The sequence below is a fragment of the Polychytrium aggregatum genome, assembly GCF_025602895.1.
Source record: "Polychytrium aggregatum strain JEL109 chromosome Unknown BJ171scaffold_21, whole genome shotgun sequence".
NCBI lineage: Eukaryota > Fungi > Chytridiomycota > Chytridiomycetes > Polychytriales > Polychytrium > Polychytrium aggregatum.
In genome coordinates this window covers 33,450-54,128 of record NW_026516223.1, presented here as the reverse complement: position 1 = coordinate 54,128, position 20,679 = coordinate 33,450, and the positions used below count along the sequence as shown (strand labels likewise).

Sequence of the window (20,679 nt, the reverse complement as noted above, 5' to 3'; positions counted from 1 at the left end):
CGCCAAGTACTTTGAGCAGTTCCACCATCACCAGAGACGCCCACCAGAGACGCCCACCAGACCAATCCGTCTCCAAGATCCATGTGTGCTCGGTGAACGAGTTCAACACATCCCAGGTGTGCTCACATTGTCGGGAAGCCAAGCGACTCGAGAAGGCTGAGTATCTTGATATCGAGAAACCACACTTTGTCCGGAGCTGTGCAAGCTGCCATACGCTGTGGGATCGAGACATCAATGCCTCAAGGAACATGATCTCGGTATGCCAGTCGATCATCGCCACAGGAGATCGACCGGGTGTATTCAAGACTGTGCTTCCCAAACCAACCAAAACCACTCGATTGCCAACCAGGACGGGAAACAATCGCATGGCTTGCCCGCTGGGTCTACAGTCAGCCAGCAGGGTCCAGATATCTGAAGCCGGGAAGGGGGTGCCCCGTTTCTTTCTGGATAGACTGTAAGCTTTTGGGTAATCCATCCAACCAACCCCTACTACGCTCGGCGCTTTCTCGCCCTTCCGATTCTGAATACACCCATACGACACACTCTCCCTCGATTCACGGTCCGCGCAAGCCTGCCCCTTTTTCCATGGCGTCGATGATGGCCATCTGAAACTTGTTCGGAACGGAGCGGGACAGAGTGTCCCTGTTGGCCCAGGAGGACGGGCCATGGAATTGCGTTCCTGTTTTCGCTGGCGATCCAGTGGGCTTGGCTGGCTTCTGGAGCATCATCTTGAATCTGCTCGGTCAATCATCTGTGGCGATAATCGGCTGGCAGCAATGTCCCATTTCGGTTTGGATGGGCTGTAACGAGCCCACGATGATTCAAGCGACAGGCAGGCCGAACCGCCACCCGCGGATCCGGCTCCAGACTTTGCCCCAAGGCTCACATCACCCGCCCTTTCGCTTTAGCCTCCGATTCCCTCCGTCCAATACCGCTTGGAAGATTTACTCGGCCATCGAAAGGCGTCAGCCGCTAGCCGCCACAGATATCCATTCCCGACGCGTGGCGATCGCTGTGACCGCCGCTCTGGCGCAAACCTCATTTCTCCGGCCTGATCCTGAGCCCACCCAACAGCGACAATGTCGAGCGACAACATTAACGCGTCGATACGGCTTCCGCCGTCGACCCGAAGGAGAAGCAGCGTGGCCCAAGATGCACGCGCGATTGCACGAAGGAGAAGTAGCTTTGGTGCCGAGAGCCTCAGCGGGCACCCTCGATCGGTTCGGATGTCCACAACCAACTCGCACCGCAATTCGATTGTGGATAAGATAGGGTCGACGCCGCAGACAGGAGGCTCCACCTCGGACCAGCCCCAAGATGCCAATATCCGGTCCGAGGTTGTTGTTGGTATGACGCGCAATTCCGGTCGCTGCCTTATCACTCGGAGCCCTGCAATCATGCAGTCCTTCGATTGACTCGCTTGGCTATATGGCACGAGGAGCTCGTGTCGATAGTCCATCACCTGCGAATATCCGTGGCTGACTGGACGCCACTATGAGATCTCTAAGAGAGTTGCTCCGACGTGCATCTCGATCAAGAGGCGCGATACTCATCCCATACTTTGGCATGTGCGCAATCGCATGCTTGGTGACATTTCGCCGTGCATTCTAGCCATCGACAAACTGAAGAGCACTTCCCGGGACTCGGCGTCCATGCCAAAATCAACGCTCGACCATCAAATTCCAATCGAGAATTTAAAAATTGAAGAGTCACAGACGTCGTCCACGTCGCCAACCGCTTTCTTCCCACGAGTGCACCCAATATTGCTGCACTTCAACGAAGGAGATCTTGAGGTGGAGTACGAGCGGTACTTTATGAACCACAGCCTCAAATCATGGCGGAAGGCCCTTGGGGCCCTGTTCCTGTCCGCTCTTGTCGGATACCTTTACTTGATGGCAAGGTCGCCCGGAGACAGCGATTACTTTGTCAGCAACTACTCGGATGCAATCAAAGGCAGCGTTACAATAGCAAACATCGACGCTAGCTGTCCTGCCGGATGGTTTTGGTGAGTGTCTGTGAGACCAGGTTGCCCAAGAGCTCGAGCACTCCATTGTGAGGGGCGCCTGTAGCAGTCGGACACCAAATCGAGTCTCTGGCCTCCAATGCTTCCATCTGTCTTCATCCTCTCGTGCTTGGTGCAATGTCCCACATCTGCTCAACGAATGATGCCGCCGCAGTATGATATTGGGGTAGCGACAGCAGCGTGCGTTGGACCGATAAGCTACTGATAGAGACTCCTGCTGACCATTGTAGCTGACACCTCTCTCTCGGCCCGCAGTCTCGTATGCGATCCGGATCAGCTCTGCGACGTCTACAACATTTATCTCGATGTTGCATTTCTCGTCATCGGCGTGCTTCTACCATACATTGGTGTCCTCACCGCCTCCCACAAGCTGCGACCGTCTCAGCGAGACCACTTTATCCACCTTCTCTCGGTGTTCTTCATTACCTTCGTGTCCGTTCTTGGGATCATTGTGCGCTTCTTTGTTGTCGAAGCACACACTACTCTCTTCCAGCCAGGAACCGTAAACATTCTCTTCCTATACGCCTCATATATTTTTCTCCGCGTTCGCTTTATCTACGCCCTCAACTCCATTATCGTCATCAATGTAATCTTTCTCCTCCTCAACCTTTCGCGATTCATTTCGCCAGGATCCTGGAACCACACAAACATCGACATCAAGACCTTTGTTCTCTGTACAATTACCCTCATAGTCTCCTCAGGGATCATCCTATTCACCTGCCATGAAACTGAAATCTTCCATCGGTCAAAGTTTCTCACGGCACACCAAATGCAAAAGGCCAACACAAAGCTGACAAACCAACTCAAGGTTATCCAAAATGTTTTCGGATCTAAAGTGGGAGACTTTGACTCTCCGCTTGAGAAATGCTTCATGATCTTGCGAAGCATGATGGCTGACCCAACCATGGGGCCTCACCACCTCATCGCGATTGGAAAGGTCATGGACTTGCTTGGATCCAGCAACCTCTTATCGCCGGACATTGCAGGACAGCTTACCGAGTTTATGGACCCTGAGCAGGAGGTAACTAGCAATGCCGTCCCTCTGACATCTTGTACATGACTTGATGCGAGAGGGAGAGCACCCCCCCCCTTCCTTTCTATGATCGCTATTGAGTTGGACATCACATCATATCCATCAAAGAACACATGGTACCCATGTTTCTATGGCTGGAATCGGTGTCTCAAGTTCTCTGCCAATTAGAGTTGCTCCATGTGCTCTGGTGTCGAGTTTATGGCGGCATCACGATTCTCTGGCCACTCACCGCTGCTTCAATCCCGCGTCGATTAAATAACTCATCTCTATACTGAATCCGCTTGGTAAACCATCTCCACCGCGTACAATGCCCACCTCGATCGAATCCGTCGAAAGGTTTGGCTCTTCTCCGAGATCTTCCCTTCCAAGCGGCTAAAGTACGAGGCAGCCCACTTCAAGCTGACTCCAGCCACTGTTTCTCAAGCCGGAGACGCCACACCATTGTCCAGACATATCAAGCCAGAAGAACCTCAGGGTAGCCCCGCCGAAGTTCGGGAGAAGCGGCTAAACAATCAATCGCGGAGCCTTGCTTCCCATTTAGACGATGAATTTGGTACTCCAATATCGTCACGCGCCTCCTCGCTAGAAGGATCGCTCGCCGGTAGTCAGTCATCAATTCCTGGGCGCCTTGAAAAATCGACGCCAAAAACACAGTCAACCATGTCGAGCAAATACAAGAAGCAGTCAATATCGCCTTTCCTCACCAAGATTGTCGACTACAACTGGCCGTTATTTGAGTTCAGCGACGTGGCCAATGGCAAGACCCTTCGCCACTTGATAATGCATTTGTTTCGAACCGAGAATCTATTTGAAGAATTTCAAATCCCGATCGAGAAGTTCCAAAATTTTGTTCTTGAGATCGAGAAGGGCTACCATGGAAACCTCCCATGTAGGTTACGGCCATTCCTGACGCGGCAAATCAATTAGATTTGGCTCGTCTCTGAGCACAGCAGTGTATCTTGGGTGCGGCCGCTACGACCCGCGCCTGTTATGCATCAATTTGCGCTATGCTGATTTTGCACTTTGTCAACTCACTTAGATCACAATGCGACGCATGCCACCGACGTGCTACATTGCGCCAGCTGGTTTGCGCGTTGTGAAGTTGTTTCCGAGGCCCTTACATCCATTGATCTTATGGCCACCTACGTTGCCGCCATGATTCATGGTAACCCTAAATTGATATGTGGTAGTCGCGCATGATACCGAGATTGGAGCGACTCGGCCTCACTGCTGATGCCAATCGGAGCGAGCACTTGCCTTGATGCCGACCTGGAGTGCAGTGGCAGCTTTGGAGCGAACGCGTGTCCGTTCTGCGCACTTCGCTAGCTATTACGTCGCCGATATCAGCATTGACTCGAACTCGTTCTTTCAACCAACAATAGACTACGATCATCCTGGGCTGAACAACCTGTTTTTGATCAATACCGTCGATCCCAAGGCCTTACTGTACAATGACAAAGCTGTGTTGGAAAATCACCATCTCTCGGCATCGTTTTCGATTCTCCAGAAGCCCGAGTACAATTTTCTTGCTCATCTACCCAAGGTCGAATATAAATTGTTTCGAGAGGCTGTTATCGAAATGGTTCTAGCTACAGGTCCGTCGAGATATGATCAAAGCTAAAGCTCAAACAAATTGACGAGCTCGCTCGGCGATAGTGAGCAACCCTGCAGTGGTGACCTCGACAAATGTCAAGCGAGCCATCCGCAGCGCTGGTGAACATCACTAACCGATATCTTCTCGTCGTATTTCATCCTATATTTCATAATCCCATTGTCGCGACTGGCCGCAATCCCCACGCCTTCCTCGGAACATGTACTGGTCCCTCTGGTCGCATCGCCTCACCATCCCGCCTTGTCCAAATGGATCCTAGATCTATCGCAGCATTTGACATTGCTGTCACTCTTTAAAAACAAATTGGCAACCAGCTATAACCCGTATGAAGTTCGCGAAGATAGACTCTTGATGCTCAAGATCCTAATGAAATGCTCCGATGTCTCGAACCCATCCAAGGACTGGTCGATGTACAGCAAATGGGTCGAACTGATATCGGAGGAATTTTGCAGACAAGGAGACATCGAAAAGCTGATGGGGCTTCCTGTTTCGCCCTTCATGGATCGCGAAAATATGAACATTCCGAGCTGCCAGATTGGATTCATAGACTATGTGGTCCTTCCGCTGTTTGAAGCCTTTGACAAGTACATGCACTTTGATGGACTGCTCGATGTGATCAGGGCCAACCGCGAGAAGTGGTGAGTCTATTTATGCCGTCGCTTAATTTCGTTGCTCTCGGTGTGCTCCACGATCTTGATTCTATTCGCGATCAACTCTGATCTGTCCGAGATACGGTTTTTACGTTCGTAAGCACGTAAATCCATATCACTCGATGCCCCGGGAGATCCTAACCGGCCGTCGCCATGCTTCTCATAGGGTATCCCTGAAAAATCAAGGCATCACAGGAATCGGCAGCAGCGCACTAGAGCAGCAATAGTCGCGCGCATTTCCAACCTGCACCTGTGCATAACGGCAAACGAGCAAATATATTCGGTTCTTCCCTTCAGCAATATGACTCCCTCTCATGTACGGAGTATCCACGCACCTAGAAAGACTGCGTGTGATCCAGAACAGATTTCCCTCGAATGCAGCAGAAAAATCGATAGCTAATTTGAGCGCTGCCGCATTTCGGTCGAACATGTGGTCTGTTATAGCCTGCGCCCGACAGGGCGGCTTGCGATCAAGGAGATCGCTTCGGCAGCCTCCAAGAGGAGACAGCGGGTTGCTCTCCGGGTTTTACAGCGATGAGGAAGTCAAAGTGTGGTCGATGGTTCTTGCCAACGGGCAACGTGGAGAGGCGTCAGGACCTTTGGTCGTCCATCCAAACACAAAGTGCCTTGTTTTGCTGCATTGACTCTACAGCGTTCCCAACACGAAATGGGACACCGTTTTGAGCCAAGACAGTTGTTTTGTTCAGGAACCCGAATACACCCACCCACTCATCGCAATCATGGCCAAACAGTGTGCTCACAGTGCCGGGAAGCCAAGCGACTCGAGAAGGTCGAGTATCTTGATATCGGTACACCATGGAGCTGTCCAGAGGGTCGAGTGAATTCACCACACAAAGATTGCCAACCAGGACAGGAAACAATCGCACAGCCGCAAGCTCACCACAGCCTACAGTCAGTCAGCGGGCTGCAGGCCGCTGAAGCCAGAAAGTGACTGTCCCGTTTCTTTCTGGACCGACTGTAGTTTTTGCATCAGATGTGATACCCGTCGTAGCGCTCAATAGAACCGACTCTCAGAGTTCAGCGAGGGCTCTGTACTAGGCCTGCCACAGCCAAGAGAAGCATGCTGAGGGCCAGCGAGTCGGCGTTGCAAACGATGAGTGTATTCCAAGATCCAACAGAGTCAAATATCGGCGGAAAGCTGGAAAACTGGAAAATTGGGATACAACTCCTTGCGGGCGCTGATTGTTTGCGGATGGCCAAGCGATAGCCATTCAACGTGGGGGGGGTGTTGGTTACGGCGAGTCCCCTTGGCTGGTATCAAAGCTGAGCTCGGTGAATTTGTCTGGGACCTGAGCCACCAGCAGAGTGGTGGTTAAGACATCGCGAAAGCAAATCGATTATACAGTCACGACTGGACATCATGTGACCAGTCAGCCAATGGATTGAGTGCCCCGCTTACCATGAGGAAATAGCGGTCCATTGCCATGCGAAACCGCTGCTTGTAGACCCTGGGCGAGACGATTGTTGGCGTTTCGCGCCCACCGCCCAAAAACGCTGTTTCCTTGACCCAGCTCTCAAGCTGCTTGTCCCAGGTGAAGGTTCTGGCAAAATCTAGAGAGCGGCAAGAACGGCGTGTGTTAGGTTGCTCTGTCACATTTCAGGATGCTTTGTGGCAGACTCCACAAGACGCACTTACCAACGATCCCCACCACCAGCTCATGGCGGTCATCATCGATCCCAACAAGAAGTGAGTAGTCCATCACCGTCAGGCGATATAAGAAAAGAGTGTCGTTGAAAACAGAGTCACTCAACAATATTTTCGAGTGGCTTCGGATAAACAACGGGGACTCGTTGATGACTGAGGAATATGCGTCACCGCCACAACCGAGGGGGGAGGCCACATGTTAGGAAAAGGGTCCAGCCAAGTAGGTCCCGCTGCACTTCGAATCAATGAATCGGCCCAAATTTTGTACATCGGTGCCTCTTCTGCACGTGAGCGTCAAGTCTTCATGATGTACCCACATTGAACGAGATTTTCATCCAGGAGCACCACATTCTTGTGGTCCGAAGACTGGGCGTCAACATGGACGTGGCGATTTCGCATGGAGCCCTTCAGATCAAAGATCTGCATCACGTCCTGGGTTAGTTTGACGTATATTGCGAAGGGGGGTCTGGGCAAATTGCACCGAATCCATCGCCTTCCAACTTACCCGCGAGATGTTGCGTCCATACCACAGATTTTCCATCACGAGCAAGTCCATTTTGAGGCTCTTCCCGCCAAGTGAGTTTTTGAACCCGATGCGATATACTCCGAATATCTTTGTCAGGACGGTGGGAAGCTTTACGTATGACGCGCAACGTTTGATGGCTACAGATCAGAATCGGCGAGTGGCACACCATCGCAGCCATCAGTGCATGAGCCGCCCGCATGGGCAGCCGCACGAAAAGCCCAATCGGCGTGCAGTGAGAGCGGCACCTACCCCATGAAAAAACACTTTGGACATGTACTCAAAATAAGAGGGTGCAAACTTGATCAGTGCGTCCATCTCTGGCTTCGAGAGTTGCTTCAGGATAAGTCGGTCGTCTGGAAGTGGGCAGAGTTAACTCAAGCCACATAATGCTGTGCGGTACTGGCATCGGTGTGACAATCATCCAGAAGCAACACAAACTCACCGCATGTCTTGAGAAACGTAGAGCCTGATTTGCCACCGGTAGCGTTCCACCGAAAACAGCGAGACAGTGACTCGATATAGGCCTTGTCAAATCCACAGTGGCGCCGGAGGGCGTCAAACTGCTCAACAAAGAATATCTTGCAAAAGAGCTTTGTAGGTCCATCCGAAAACTCTGGATCACCGTCCCACAGACCATGCGGATGATTGTCAGATTGACGCCCGGGTATCAGACCCCATCTTTTGCTTCAGCTAGATCACTGCGCAGGATGCTCTCCGACTACATACGATACTTCATGTGTGTGCCAGTGCCTCGAAGCATCATCGTCTCGATCTCGTGGTTAATATGATCTGCCGGGGCAGAGTAGCGCAGATACTCCTGTGACTTGACATTGGGGATCGAGGAGGCGCTGGGCTTTGAGCTGGATTGATCGTCTGACGCGAGCAGCGCGCCCAGCTTTTCTTCGTAGTGCTTGGAGCTGCATTTGAATAGAGACGGGATGGCCTCGGTCAAACCCTGAGCTCGACACATCGAATTCTCCCTCTCCCATTCCCCCTTCCTCATTTCCTATCCCCCTCCCCTATCTCCCCTCTTTGGCATCTCTCGTTGATATCATCCATTTCAGCCGCCCACGAAATAACGTCGGATCCAACTCACCTCAGTGTGAATGAGATGATCGAGCTCGGCTCATCTTCTCGAACGACGACGCTGGAATCCTTAAAGATGTGTTCACTTGGGGTACTGTTGATTTCAGCATCAAATCATACAAGGTAAGTGACCGGTCCTTCCTGCCATCTAGGAAGCATTCACCCAGCGTCTCTTGCACAAGCCGGAGCCTTGCTCAGATCACAAAGCCCGAAACTGACAATGGATACGAAAGGGGATGCAGATCCACGTTTCCAGTCCAAAGATTCGCAAGAGTCTTGATAATCGAAACTGGCTTTTCGTCGGAATGTGCGGGATGCTCGTTGTCGTGCGAGCCAAATTCTTGCTCAAAGGTACTCGGAGGCGTGCCCCCGGCCTCCCACCCAACTGTCGGGCTAAAATAATCGTCAGCGACCTTTTCATCTTCACGGCTAAACACATCCAGGCGGCTTCCCAGGACCGGCGAGAGATCAAATCCTTCCACAGAAGGGTCTTCGTCCTGAGGCTGCAACACAGGCAGTTTCGTTGGGCTTATTTCGGACACGGTAAAATCAAGCTCCTGCATGGCAAAGATCTCAGAGCTGGAAACATTGTGCTGATCGATGGGCGAGATGACATCCAAAGGAAGCATTGGCCGATCGAGCAGCACCTCCATTTCGGGCTCATCTTCGCTCAAAGCCACATCAACGGCGCCTCGTTTAGGTGTCCGAAGCGCTTGATTGGGCTCGTAGGGCGACTGAGATACGTGTGGATACAGTCCATCCAAATCGTCCATTTCCTTGATCAGTTGGATGGAGTACTTGCGATGAATGTCCAGCATGGGAACAGGTGGCTCCGATTTGGATTGGCTGAGTATCATGGAGCTACTCGGAGTCAAGGTGGTTGGTGTGGTACCCAGCATCGGCCGCGGCATCTCTACATGTAGCTTGCCTGGGCCGTCAACGTCCACCGATCTCCCCTCGACCTCCACAGAATCTGCTTCCTGATTAGCCTGGGGGAAGATCTTTTTGATTTGGGCTGCGGTCATGCGGCGCAGGTCGCGAGCGTCGATTTGGTAGTGGGTGCGCATAAAGTTGACGAATTCCAGGTCCCATCTCTGGACATTTTCTTGCAAGAGTCGGATGATTCGATTGATGGCAAGTGCATCGTCTAGATTGAGGGAGTTTTGCTGTAGCAGCTGGAGAAGGTATTTTCGCTCTCCGGCGATACGTTTGGTGATCTCCTGGAGCTCGTCACGACAGGCAGTGATACGAGTCGGCGGCAAGATGTCCAAATTCATAACTTTGGCGCGGTGGAGGAGCGAGTCGTAATACTGATTGGCTTGGTCTCTGAGCTTCTCATATTCGTTTTGGAGAAATTTTCGACTTTCTTCTGTTGCAGGTTGCACGTGAATAGGCGGCACCAGCACTTCGTACATATCGATGTGATCATATTCAAACCGCACCACTAAATCGCCCCAGCGATAAAAGCGACTGTGTTGCTGGTTCAAACTATGAGAGCATCCATCAAGGTCACAAACCAGAGAGGAGTGGTAAAAGCTGAGCTCGAGAAATTTGCCAAATGAGTATTTCCACGTTTCCTTGGACATGGTGACGGGCGGCGTCGACTGCTTGCATACTTGGCAAAAACTCCACATGCTGATGCCTTGGCTCGCCGGCGGAATCTCAGGGGGGTCAACTTCCTCGATGGTAACGGTGATACGGCCTTCACCATGGGTGTAGCTGCGATAGTGCATCAGCATCAAATCATTGCAGTGCTTGGTCGGACATCTGCAATGCGAAGAGACAAAGAGCTCCTCGAGAAACTGGCCCAAGGTCATGTCCGTATCCTTGTAGTATTCAAAGGTGATGAACTCGGGCTCGTGGCATGGAAGCGTGGCATCATTCGACACAATTGAATAGAGTACCATGATGCTCTGGTATGAAAACGGATCAAGGGTCGTAGCTGGGATATTGGCAATCGTGAGAGGTGTCGATTGGGCATCGCCTTGGAGCAGGTCGGAGAAATCCTCTCCACCGACGGCCTCCTTGAGTTTGCTTGGGTCAATCGAAGGAGGATTCGCTGTGACATCATGGCCTTGTTTTTTCAGGGTTTGAATAGCTTTGAGCTCGTTGTCACGTAGCTTACGGAGCCCGTATGGCGGAGGAAACCGGACATGTGGTGAGGCTGATAACAGCACTTGGTTATAAATCGAGATGATCCGGCTCAAGGGAGTTTCGTCAGAAACACCAGACTTTGCCTCTGGGTCGCCATCTTTGACGGTCTTAGGGACCTCGTCTTGGGCCATGGCGGATTGATCTTGAAGCAAGCCAACCTCAAGCTTGAGATTATTGGCAATGTATACCATGAGACCGACAATTTCCTTGATCACGCCAAGTGTATGCGCGTTCTCGCCTCGAAGGACAACGGTGCATCCAAGATCCTTCGGGCATCCCTCAAAGTACATAAACGATTTCTTGCCGCAAGGAAGATCCGGGTGGACAAAAGTCTTGAAGGAAATGCGACCACACGAACCCAAGCTGGCTGAGGTACAGTCCTTCAGCTTGGCCGGAGAGGAGACTATGGATGCGCCTGTGAATCTCGTCAGCCGCTCAAGCACCGATGCCTTTACATTGGGAATAACTGTGATGTTTGTCTTCAGAAAGCGCTCGAGCGCTGTTCGAGATATAGATCTTTCGACCAAAACGATGCTGGGCTCAAGTTCGGCAATACAGGATACGAGTTGCTCGATGTAGTCTCTTTCGTTCGCAAGCACCGGATCCAAAGAGAGATGTCCGGCGGTTGGTCGTTCGTACTCAAGGGCAAAGCTCAGGAGCAAGATGCGCGGGTTCGTAATGTCGCGAAGCATCTTCTTGTGTGGAGCCGTCTTCGAGGTAACACGGCCGCTGATAAGTTCGCAATCTTGCGGTTGTCCACCAGGGATCTTTTTGATCTTGACATACTGCCGAATGTCCATGTCGTCTCCTTTGCTTATATCGGGATCGATGTTCTCACATATCTTCAGCAAAAGGCCAACTATCATATCTCTCCACCGATCCCGTGTGGAAGGGTGTATTTGATGCCGATCTAACATCTGACCAAGAACGGCTTTCATATGATCGAGGGCATCTTGACTCCACATCGATTGTGGGGAGTCGGTGTCGCTTGGGCGGTGGGAGGACTTGTTTTGGAGCGATTGTTTTGGAAGGCTATTGCTGATGGTTTGTAAAATGTCAATCGTACGGAAGCGATGTGACCAGCGCTTTGGTAGGGGACGGCGCTGTGGAGACGGCTGAACCTCGAGCTGCGCTAACGAAACATCGGCGACATCACCATGATGGCGCCGATGACTGTCAGAGGCAGAGGACAGGCCTTGATTCAGCATCGATGGAATGTTGACGGCGCTACTCCAGTCCTGTGTAGTCGTCCGAATGTGTCGGTGACTACGAAAGCTCGCGTTGGGATCGTCTTCGTCCTCATTCTCATCGTCGCCATCGTCATCATCGGCGCCATCGTTGCGAAGATGGCTGCGGTGGTGATGAGGATCTCCACCACCATCGTCGTCTTCGTCTTCGTCATCGTCATCGTCATCGTCGTCTTCAGGATCATCGTTATCAGTTGCATAGTATGGCTCAATGTGGCCGTAAATTTCGCTGTGCGAGCTCAGATCAAGCATTGCACGATCGCGGCTGTCAAATTGATGAATCGACGAGCTGGCACTGATACGATGCGGTGATAGGTTGTGATGGTGGCGAGCTTCTCGCACAAACGTTCTGGACTCTGAGCAGCGCGCACATTTGCTTCAAGGGAAAGGCCCCCCATGTGTATGTTAGTGGAGATGTACTGACGAGGGGCACATCCAACGACAGCACTTGTGCCGACCGCTGTCGAATCCGAGGTCGGATAGCGACCCCTCGAGGACATATATGTCTTTTTGGCTTACCCATTGCTGGCTATCTTGGCAGAGTTGGTGCGGGCTGGGCATTGAGGACATACAATCTCCCCTAAACCCAGAAAGCAAAGGTTGAGCCGCTGGATCAGTCGAAGCGGCCGTCGAATGGGGGAGGTGATTCAAGACCAGAACGTGGGTCGTCAAGATATGAGCACATAAGGAGCCAATGGCCTGCTCGTCTCTTACCACAGACGCAGCATTCATACACGGACGCTGAGGCGCAGATTGGGCATAGTAATCGGCTCTACGACCCAATGAAGCAACGAATGATGATACTTAGCACCCAGTACCGGATCAAGAACAAGCCACAAACAACACATCAATACGGGCTACTGCGTGAGTCAAAGAGAAATACACCAGCACAGATACTACCTCGTCTTTAACGGCAGCATGATGGTGATGTGGGTGAGCATCTGCGGGGCTGTGGCCGTTGGTGGCTCGGACAACATGGGTCGGATGGCGTTGGCCCTGTGCGGACAGCGAGCCGTCGATTTTGGGAGAGTCGGAGAAGGAGTGCAACGAAGACTCATCTCGACCGCTACTTTCAGGACCTAGCGATTCAGTTTCAGTGTAAACGGCATCGCTCTTAATCCAGCATGTCCACAGAAACCCCATGCACCAGAGGTCGACGAACGGCGCAGCGACATACCCGAGACAGGCGGCATGGTTCTCGCAGGTCTTGTCGGCTTGCTGTCACTGCCCGAGCCCGACGCAGCGGAGGACCGGAACAGGCCGCCCCACCAGGACGAGGCAGGCTTTTTCTCTTGCTCGCTCATGTCGATCCGGCGGACACGGAGGGCTGGAGGGTATGAGGAGCCAGCAGGACCACAAGAAAGAGCACTGTCTCTGACCTGGCTGGCTGGCTGGCTGGCTGGCTGGCTGGCTGGCTGGCTGGCTGGCTGGTTCGAACGTGCTCTGCCAGCGGCTCCAGCCACACACACACACCCCACACACACACGCGTTCGCCTCAGGACTTCCACGAAGTGGGCAGTCGCTACGGATGATGGATGGCTGTGTATTCAGGACCCGTGGGCTTTGGAGAAAAACGGGAGCAGAGTCCTCGTTCGTTTCTCCAGCGCTGTAATGGATCGTGGAGCCGCCAGAGCGGTGCCACGTTATTTCTCGAGGTGGCTGAAGCAAGGGGCCTGAGTCATTTTGAACCAGGCAAAACACTCTGGACCAAAGCGCAGGATTGGAGCCGCGATCTGTTTAGCTTGACATCTTGGCTTTCCACTTGGGAGTGATGATGTGCCATCTCTTTCGGAGCTTGCGAACTGTTTTCCAGCCCTTGGTCTTCTTGCCCCACGGCGTTCTGGGGTGCTTGTTGCCCTTGGATTTGGAGCCACCACCGTGCGGGTGATCGTATGGACTCTGGGCAATACCACGGACCGAGGGGCGGAGGCCGCGTCGGCGGCTGGCACCGGCTTTGCCCCAGACAATCAGCTTGTAATCCTCATTGCCAACAACGCCAACGGTGGCGCACGCTTCAGATGGAATCAAGCGGACTTCCTTGCTCTTGAGGCGGACGTGTGCAAACCCGGTTTTGCCATCGGCATCGTTATCGAGCACTTGGCCGCTTGTGCCAGCGGAGCGGCAGAGCTGAGCAGGACCATCGGACTTGAGTCCAATGTTATGAACGACTGTGCCGATAGGAAGATCGCGCAGGCGCAAGCAGTTGCCACTCTTGATCATCGTAGCCCTGGACAGAGGCTCCTCTCCAGGGGCAGGAGCAGGAATGCCGCTTCGCCACGAATGGATCGTATCGCCCACATTGACATCTTTCGGGTGGATAATGTACGAAAATTCGTTGGTCGACATGTTGCGGAGCAGCGCCAGATTGCAGTTGCGATTGGGATCGTACTCCAAACGCACGACCTCGTGTGGGCCTGGGGCGGTGCGCATAAAGTCGATCAGGCGCACACGGCGCTTGTGGCCACCACCCCGGTGTCGCACGGTGACGGATCCCGTTCGAGTGCTTCGGCCACCGGTCGAGCGCTTGCCGAACGACAATCGATGGATGCACGAGCCTTTCCACAGATGGTCTCGAGTGAGCTGACGACGATGACGGCAGCCGGGGCTAACAGGCTTATAAACTTTCATGTTCCCTGTGATTTTCCAGAAACGGTTTTCTGTCTCTGGGAATGTTCTTCGCACGGGCTCGATGCCTTGTTCGCGCAGGAGCGTAATCGCTTTCAGATAGCGCTTGCGACCCTTTGTGTCGGTTTTTCGATAGGTCTTTGGACGAATTTGAGAAGCGATGAAGGGGCACGGAGAACACCATGGCGAAACTATCGACGGCGTTGACAGAGCGGTGGGTCGATTTGCAAGCGCTGCCGTCGGATTGAGAAGGCGGGAGGCAATGCCGATCGACGGTGGGCAGTGTGAAACGCCATGATGCATGGCCTGGCCAAGGGCGGAGCCCATATTCACAAGAAGCTTCATTGGACCCAGATGTCGATCTTGTTAGCGTTGACGATGGAGACCAAGGGGAGATCTAACAACAACATTCCAAATACAAACAGCACTTAGTGAACAATCGAAGCTGCCAGCGGCCATCCGCAGATCTGTTGCAAAATGGATTGCCATATACGATTCTCCAGAGTTCCAAAGCGGGCTCCGTGGAAAAAGGGCCGTGGTGTCGCAACCCATTAGATGCGGCACGAGGATCTTCGCGGCCTGGTGCATTGATGGCCGCGACGGCTCCGCTGGCCATACCTGCTCTGAACGGCTGTGCGCTGTGTCGGTCTCGGCGCGATCTTGATCTTGATACCCACCAGACGCAAATTTTTTTTCGTCCAAAAGACGAGGACGGCAGCCACCATGACCAAGCCACGCACGTGTCGGCTCGAGCCAGCCGGATGCATCCAGACGTCTGTGGCTACGCGGTGGTGGCACGAGACCGTGTGGGAATGTGGGAATGTGGGGATGTGGGGATGTGGGAACGGCACCAAGAGGCACTTGCGCCGAGAGCGAGCGTCAGCCAGGAGTACGCCGGCCAAGCGGCTCTTACTTGAACGAAAACTCCTGAGCCGTAGGATACACGAGCGCCGCTGCGCGATGGTGTCCCAGTCTCGTTATTGACAATTTTGCTGATCCAGGCTTCGACCTCATAGACGTGTCTGATCGATTTCGTTTGGCGACGACCGACTGGCCAAGATCATCCTCTGGCGGAAGTGGCATCTTGTTCCCGTACCACAGTGTGCCTGGGGCTTTCAACTCAGCTTTCCGACGCCCGGAGCGCATCTGGAATGCTACGGCCCACCCCGCAAAATATTCCCAGACCGGTGGCCAGCGATCCGGCGTCCTTGGTGATGACGACACCACACATTGCAAGCCGCCCTGTCGGACGCAGGCTACAACAGACCGCATGTTCGACTGAAATGCGACAGCGCTCAGATTTCTCTCGAATGTAGTGCACGTATCCGGCTGACACCCATGGTCGACGATCGACATGGGGTGATGAGGCTACTCGGAAGCATCAGATATGATGGAGGCTGCTAGATCCATCCTTTGCCTGCCTCTTCCGCGAGTAGATGGGGACCATGTTTGGACGATCACGAACACATGTATTCACATCCAAAAAGCGACCAGCAGACAAAACGGCGTTCTCCATTTTTGCCTGTAGTGATATCCCTGATCTCCAATCCTTCCCAAGGGTCCAGGGTCCAAGCCATGGGAGGGAGTTCGGTGCAGGTCCGCACGCTCGCAATTCCAAATCATCAACTGTACAAAAGCTGCTGACGGCAGGTTCTACACCTCCTACTCATGACTGCACAGACATCCCGAGGGATAGGGTGGCCGTCCTGGGTTGGCATCGGAGCGCCAATACTACCGGATATACCCCCATCCATAACCCCGGTGTAGCTCCTTTAGTTATCTCGGGGCTGCTGAATGCCGGCTCGAGGACGGTCGCCGCCAGGATGGCGTGTCTCGGTCTTGTCGAGTCGCTGATGGTCGCCGCGGCGTCCGCTCTTGCCGGGAGGGGTCTGGACGGCACCATCGCCATTGGGCCGGCGAGTCGCCGATCCAGGACCTCTGGGACGCTGGCTTTGGCCTTGACTCTGGCTGGCCCGGCTGGAACGATCTGTACTACCCTTATCACGGCCTTCGTCTTGGGGCCGATTGCGGTGGCTTCGAAAGTCAGGACGGTAATTCTTTCCGCGGTATCGGGGGTTGCGAGTACGCTCGCCCTGAGGTTGGACTTCGCGCGGTTGGGTCTCGTCAGAAACAGGGGCGCTTGCTGGCTCGGGGACGTCGACAGAGAAACCTCCGGTAGTGTCATCAACAAGGACGGCCACCTCTTCACTGGATGTGTCCGCAAAGTCGCTTTTTTCGGCCAGATCATCGGCCGGGACCGGTTCTGTGAGTATTTAGAGTCCAGAGTCAAGCATGTTAGACAGGGCCGCTCCACCCACTACAGCGGCGACGGAATCACATCGCAAACGAGAAGATCATGCGGCTCAGGGATGGGGTATTTTGGAATCAAGTGGTATCATAAAGACTAATCGATTATCCAGCATCATAGCAGCACCCGTTTCTTCTATTGCCGGGGTTCATTCGCGCGTGCAAGCCTGGAATGGCTGACGCACCTCCAAGGGCGGGCTCTAGGCATTCACTGGGGCTGAGGAAGCTGATTGTGTTGGTCTTTGTCGTGAGCTCGAGGTTGGCCAGGGGTTGGGGCAGGGAGGCGTCGCGACTGGCTTCCGAGGACTCAGCTTCGGCAAGGTCTTCCTCTGGGACACCAAACTGAGGAGCCGACACGGGGTGGAGGATCCCGGAGATCAGGGCCGCAAGATCAGCGTAGCTTGTTCCGGGCACGAACTCCTCGTTGGATCCCTCTAGATACTTGATCAGATGGGCATGAGCCTCGTCGATAAAATTCTCACAGCTGGAGATGGAGATATAGAGTGTTAGGACGAAGCAGTAACAGGAAGTTGGAATCCGGTTGTGGCAAAATGACTGCAAATGGATGGGATTGTGGTGGCAGAGGCGCTGGTGGATATGAGCAGGCTCAGGAGTCGGTCACTTTCAGAACCGCATATATGCGCATGTACCTTTCGGCACCTTCGAGGTTGACGGCGGCAACAGCACATCGGAAGTGAGTCAGCGTGTGATACTGCTGCTCATTGATGGCAATCGACGAGGCAGACAGGTTCGGCAGCAGGAAGTTGAGAACAAAGAACGACTTGAGTGTGTTTTGGATGTGAGCGGCAAAGACGGACTTTATAGTGCGACGGGGGGTCAGAAAAAAATGGCCGCTGTTAATTCTATGCTAATTAATTAAGAGCTGGCGCCGGAATGATTGGGCAGCCACAGACAGGCCGGGGGATCAAGGGCACCTTCTGATCCTCGATGGCCTGTTGGAGGGCCTGGGCATGAGCCTGCTGCAGCTTGCGTTGCTGGTCCTTGGCGATCCTGGCTTCCTGCAGATCCAGAGGGCGGGTTAGTCGTTGACGGACGCAATATGCTGCCGCGCTGATCCGAGCCGACCGCGAGCGCAGACCCGGGCTCCAGGCGGCTGGCGGGAAGGAGCCGTGGTTGATGCCGGAGGTGGGCCACTCGAGCTGGCTCCTTCACTCACTTGAGCCTCGATTGTGGCGAAACTGGCGAGAAGATCCTCCAGCTCGCTGATGGCCATGTTGAGCTCGGGCTTCTTTTCTAGCATCAGCAGCTGGTCGGGGTTCAGGGTCTTGCGATCAAGACCTTCATATCGCCCGACTCGAGACTGCGATCAAACAGAGTCCAAAAGGCGTCAGAGAATTGCGATTGATGACGAACACCAAATGGATTGGCGTTGGTCGGATCGCAAAGCGCAAGCGCTTGGGGCACCGCGATAGTGCCTCAGCTGATCGAACAGGCCCATGTCCAAAAGCTTTCGCCCAAGATCCAGATCCAGATCCAGATCCGGACTGGGTCGGGGGGGGGGCTCCGTCCCAGCGTGAGGTAGGACTCGCAAGTCCGAGCCTTGCCGACAAAAGCTGCTGATGCGACCGACGCCGAGGTCGGCAGACGGTGGGTGGGCCATGGCTATGCTCGCTCACCTGCTTCTTCTTGAGATACTTCAGGCGCTTGCTGATACCTTCGCAGTAGGGATTGGCCCTGGGCTCCTCGTCAGCTTGATCATCGGTGCCATTGCTAGTGTCGACGCTGGCGGCCTGATCAGACAAGAGGGTAGCCTGAGATGATGCGGTTTTCATCCCGGTGTCGATCTCGGCTTGGAGCCGTCGGCGAGCCTTCTTCTGCTGGGTCTTGGACAGCGCCGATGGGGTGGCCAAAATATCAGGAACCGCCGGGGGCCGTTCATACGACTCTGGGAGCGCCTGGGCAGTGTCGATCATGGTGGGAGATCAGAAAGTGTTGGGCAGGCGAGCAATCCAAGGCGATCAGAGGCGATCAGAGGCGATCAGAGCCAAGGGGAACCAGAAGGCGCCCGACACCCCAAGCTCCGAGGCCACAGCAACCGCTCGCAACGACCGCTCGCAACGACCGCCCACACCGTCCGCCGATCACCGCCATCCACAAAAGCCCCTGTCTGGCTGCGACGACTAGCGGACGGCTCTTGCCGCAGCCGACGGATCCAGTTCTCGCAAGACAGCTCCATGCATCCCAAGCGGCCGCCTTTGTTTCGTGGTGGTTGCTGAGCGACGGTGTGTCTCGTGCTCGACTTTTCCTGGGCGACTGCGTTCGTCTGGTGATGTCCATGTCCGAGCGGACGAACGATACGTCCGACAATAATGAACGGGAGCGTTGCCTTTGATGCCGGTGTGCACTCGCTCTGGGCCCTGAATACACCCGCCCTTTGATCATCCTCCGTGCCTCGCATGACAAAAGAGCCAGCGACCACATGCAACAGAAGCGTTGACGTTGATGGATCAACTGGACATGTTCATTTTAGGCTCCATCCAAAGACGTCCGATGAGTCCTGAATCGAACAGAGTGTCCTGGTATGTCTTGGACATGGGTGTAGGAATCGCAGCACCTCGGCGTCTGGCTGGGCAACTGCCGCAACAAACAGCGGGCGATCGGGCCTTCCTGCATCGTCGCTCTGTGTCCTTTTGAGCTGCCGATCCAGCTGCGGCGTCGGCGGTGGTGGAGGCGGTGGACGGATATGTGGGATGGGGCAGTGGTCCGCTGGAACACATTGGCTTCGACATGAGCTCTCGCATGGCTGGTGATCTGCGTTGCGACAATGCTTGGGGGTTGTGCTTGAGGTACGCTGTTCCCTGAACCCTCGGCGATCATCTTGATCGAATTTATGCGAGTTCGCTGGGCGGTATGGCTTGTCAGAGGCATCGTCTTCGGCATCGTCTTCGGCATCGTCTTCGGCATCGTCGAATTGCCCCAAGAGATTCAGCGCGTCGGATGAGCGTGCTGGGATGTATATGCTGCGTTCACCGGGTGGCTGTTGGCATTGCGAGTGCAAATCTTGGGCGAGCGATGCAAGATGCTGCATCTGTGCAGAGAGTATTCCGAGTCGATGGCAGCACCCTGCATGCCCGGAAGCACCTATCTTGCTGAGAGAAGATCGAGACCGTGCTGCAGCGTCTCGGTCCCCCTCTTCATCGGAGGCCTCTGTGCATGCATTTCTGCTCTGGAGCAGAGGCAGCAGGCTGCGAGTTGCCTCGGATTGACGTTGCAGGCGCGCCGAGCCTCTCGGACTGAGGATATGCGGTTGGCCTGGATGACGGTATACCGCGTTTTCAGTGCTTGCTTGCTTCGAACAGCTAGCGTCCGATATGAGGAGCCGAAGCTGCAATTCTGCGAATGGCTCGACTGCGCCGTTTCGAGCGGGATCCATGACGAGATCGTTGCGGCTGGAAGGAATCGAGCCCAGGGAATTCTCACCAACAGCTTGTGGTTGCAAAGAAAATGATTGATACAGGGCGCCCTGTCCGAGGCAGTGCCATTGCATTTTTCTGGGTCCCATTTCGTTTTGGGAACGTTGTAACCAACCAAAACAAAGAGATTGCCAACCAGGACGGGAAACAATCGCATGGTTTGCCCACCGGGGCCAATAGAAGTTCGACAGGCTGCAAGCCTCTGAAGCCAGAGAGTGACTGTCCCGTTTCTCGCAGTGAGCGTTGTGTATATTCAGTAATCCGAAACAAACGAAAGAAACGGATAGACCAAGCCACAATGACATCGTTCGCTTGG

The 20,679-nt window shown here is 54.0% G+C and overlaps 6 protein-coding genes across 6 annotated transcripts; 2 read left to right on the top strand and 4 right to left on the bottom strand.

Annotated features, from left to right (window-relative positions):
- Window positions 1-1,079: 1,079 nt before the first annotated feature.
- On the top strand, window positions 1,080-3,083 carry BJ171DRAFT_621829 (uncharacterized protein; the record flags this gene model as incomplete). The annotated part of the gene is made up of 4 exons (XM_053115437.1): window positions 1,080-1,347; window positions 1,612-2,005; window positions 2,279-2,474; window positions 2,517-3,083. 4 exons carry the CDS (start codon window positions 1,080-1,082, stop codon window positions 3,081-3,083), a joined length of 1,425 nt encoding a protein of 474 aa, XP_052966016.1.
- Window positions 3,084-3,866: 783 nt separating this feature from the next.
- On the top strand, window positions 3,867-5,486 carry BJ171DRAFT_507080 (uncharacterized protein). Its single transcript, XM_053111180.1, has 4 exons — window positions 3,867-3,945; window positions 4,096-4,221; window positions 4,439-4,651; window positions 4,928-5,486. The coding sequence occupies exons 2-4, from the start codon at window positions 4,191-4,193 to the stop codon at window positions 5,308-5,310; spliced, it is 627 nt and encodes a 208-aa protein (XP_052966015.1). The 5' UTR covers window positions 3,867-3,945; window positions 4,096-4,190; the 3' UTR covers window positions 5,311-5,486.
- Window positions 5,487-6,571: 1,085 nt separating this feature from the next.
- BJ171DRAFT_582312 (uncharacterized protein) lies at window positions 6,572-11,550 on the bottom strand (the record flags this gene model as incomplete). The annotated part of the gene is made up of 10 exons (XM_053114167.1): window positions 6,572-6,628; window positions 6,739-6,890; window positions 6,976-7,137; window positions 7,302-7,404; window positions 7,490-7,618; window positions 7,760-7,863; window positions 7,953-8,123; window positions 8,237-8,427; window positions 8,607-8,690; window positions 8,816-11,550. The coding sequence occupies 10 exons, from the start codon at window positions 11,548-11,550 to the stop codon at window positions 6,572-6,574; spliced, it is 3,888 nt and encodes a 1,295-aa protein (XP_052966014.1).
- A 332-nt stretch (window positions 11,551-11,882) lies between these two features.
- Window positions 11,883-12,249, bottom strand: BJ171DRAFT_582311 (uncharacterized protein; the record flags this gene model as incomplete). Its single annotated transcript, XM_053114166.1, has 2 exons — window positions 11,883-11,923; window positions 12,021-12,249. The coding sequence occupies 2 exons, from the start codon at window positions 12,247-12,249 to the stop codon at window positions 11,883-11,885; spliced, it is 270 nt and encodes an 89-aa protein (XP_052966013.1).
- Window positions 12,250-13,520: 1,271 nt separating this feature from the next.
- On the bottom strand, window positions 13,521-15,292 carry BJ171DRAFT_507073 (translation protein SH3-like domain-containing protein). Its single transcript, XM_053111179.1, has 2 exons — window positions 15,241-15,292; window positions 13,521-15,019 (listed from the first exon to the last, which is right to left on the bottom strand). Exon 2 carries the CDS (start codon window positions 14,965-14,967, stop codon window positions 13,735-13,737), a length of 1,233 nt encoding a protein of 410 aa, XP_052966012.1. The 5' UTR covers window positions 14,968-15,019; window positions 15,241-15,292; the 3' UTR covers window positions 13,521-13,734.
- A 1,038-nt stretch (window positions 15,293-16,330) lies between these two features.
- On the bottom strand, window positions 16,331-19,137 carry BJ171DRAFT_126033 (uncharacterized protein). The gene is made up of 6 exons (XM_053105591.1): window positions 18,567-19,137; window positions 18,107-18,250; window positions 17,865-17,948; window positions 17,580-17,746; window positions 17,115-17,413; window positions 16,331-16,885 (listed from the first exon to the last, which is right to left on the bottom strand). Exons 1-6 carry the CDS (start codon window positions 18,861-18,863, stop codon window positions 16,395-16,397), a joined length of 1,482 nt encoding a protein of 493 aa, XP_052966011.1. The 5' UTR covers window positions 18,864-19,137; the 3' UTR covers window positions 16,331-16,394.
- Window positions 19,138-20,679: the final 1,542 nt, after the last annotated feature.

What these genes read in the sequence shown, in the direction of transcription:
- BJ171DRAFT_507080 (XM_053111180.1), top strand. Translation starts at nt 4,191, where the DNA reads ATGGCCACCTACGTTGCCGCCATGATTCATG. An exon ending in CGTTGCCGCCATGATTCATG is followed by an intron (nt 4,222 to 4,438) that starts GTAACCCTAAAT and finishes AACCAACAATAG; the next exon opens with ACTACGATCATCCTGGGCTG. An exon ending in CGAAATGGTTCTAGCTACAG is followed by an intron (nt 4,652 to 4,927) that starts GTCCGTCGAGAT and finishes AATGGATCCTAG; the next exon opens with ATCTATCGCAGCATTTGACA.
- BJ171DRAFT_507073 (XM_053111179.1), bottom strand. Translation starts at nt 14,967, where the DNA reads ATGAAGCTTCTTGTGAATATGGGCTCCGCCCTTGGCCAGGCCATGCAT.
- BJ171DRAFT_126033 (XM_053105591.1), bottom strand. Translation starts at nt 18,863, where the DNA reads ATGATCGACACTGCCCAGGCGCTCCCAGAGTCGTATGAACGGCCCCCG. An exon ending in AGGCCATCGAGGATCAGAAG is followed by an intron (nt 17,747 to 17,864) that starts GTGCCCTTGATC and finishes CGCACTATAAAG; the next exon opens with TCCGTCTTTGCCGCTCACAT. An exon ending in AACCTCGAAGGTGCCGAAAG is followed by an intron (nt 17,414 to 17,579) that starts GTACATGCGCAT and finishes CTCCATCTCCAG; the next exon opens with CTGTGAGAATTTTATCGACG.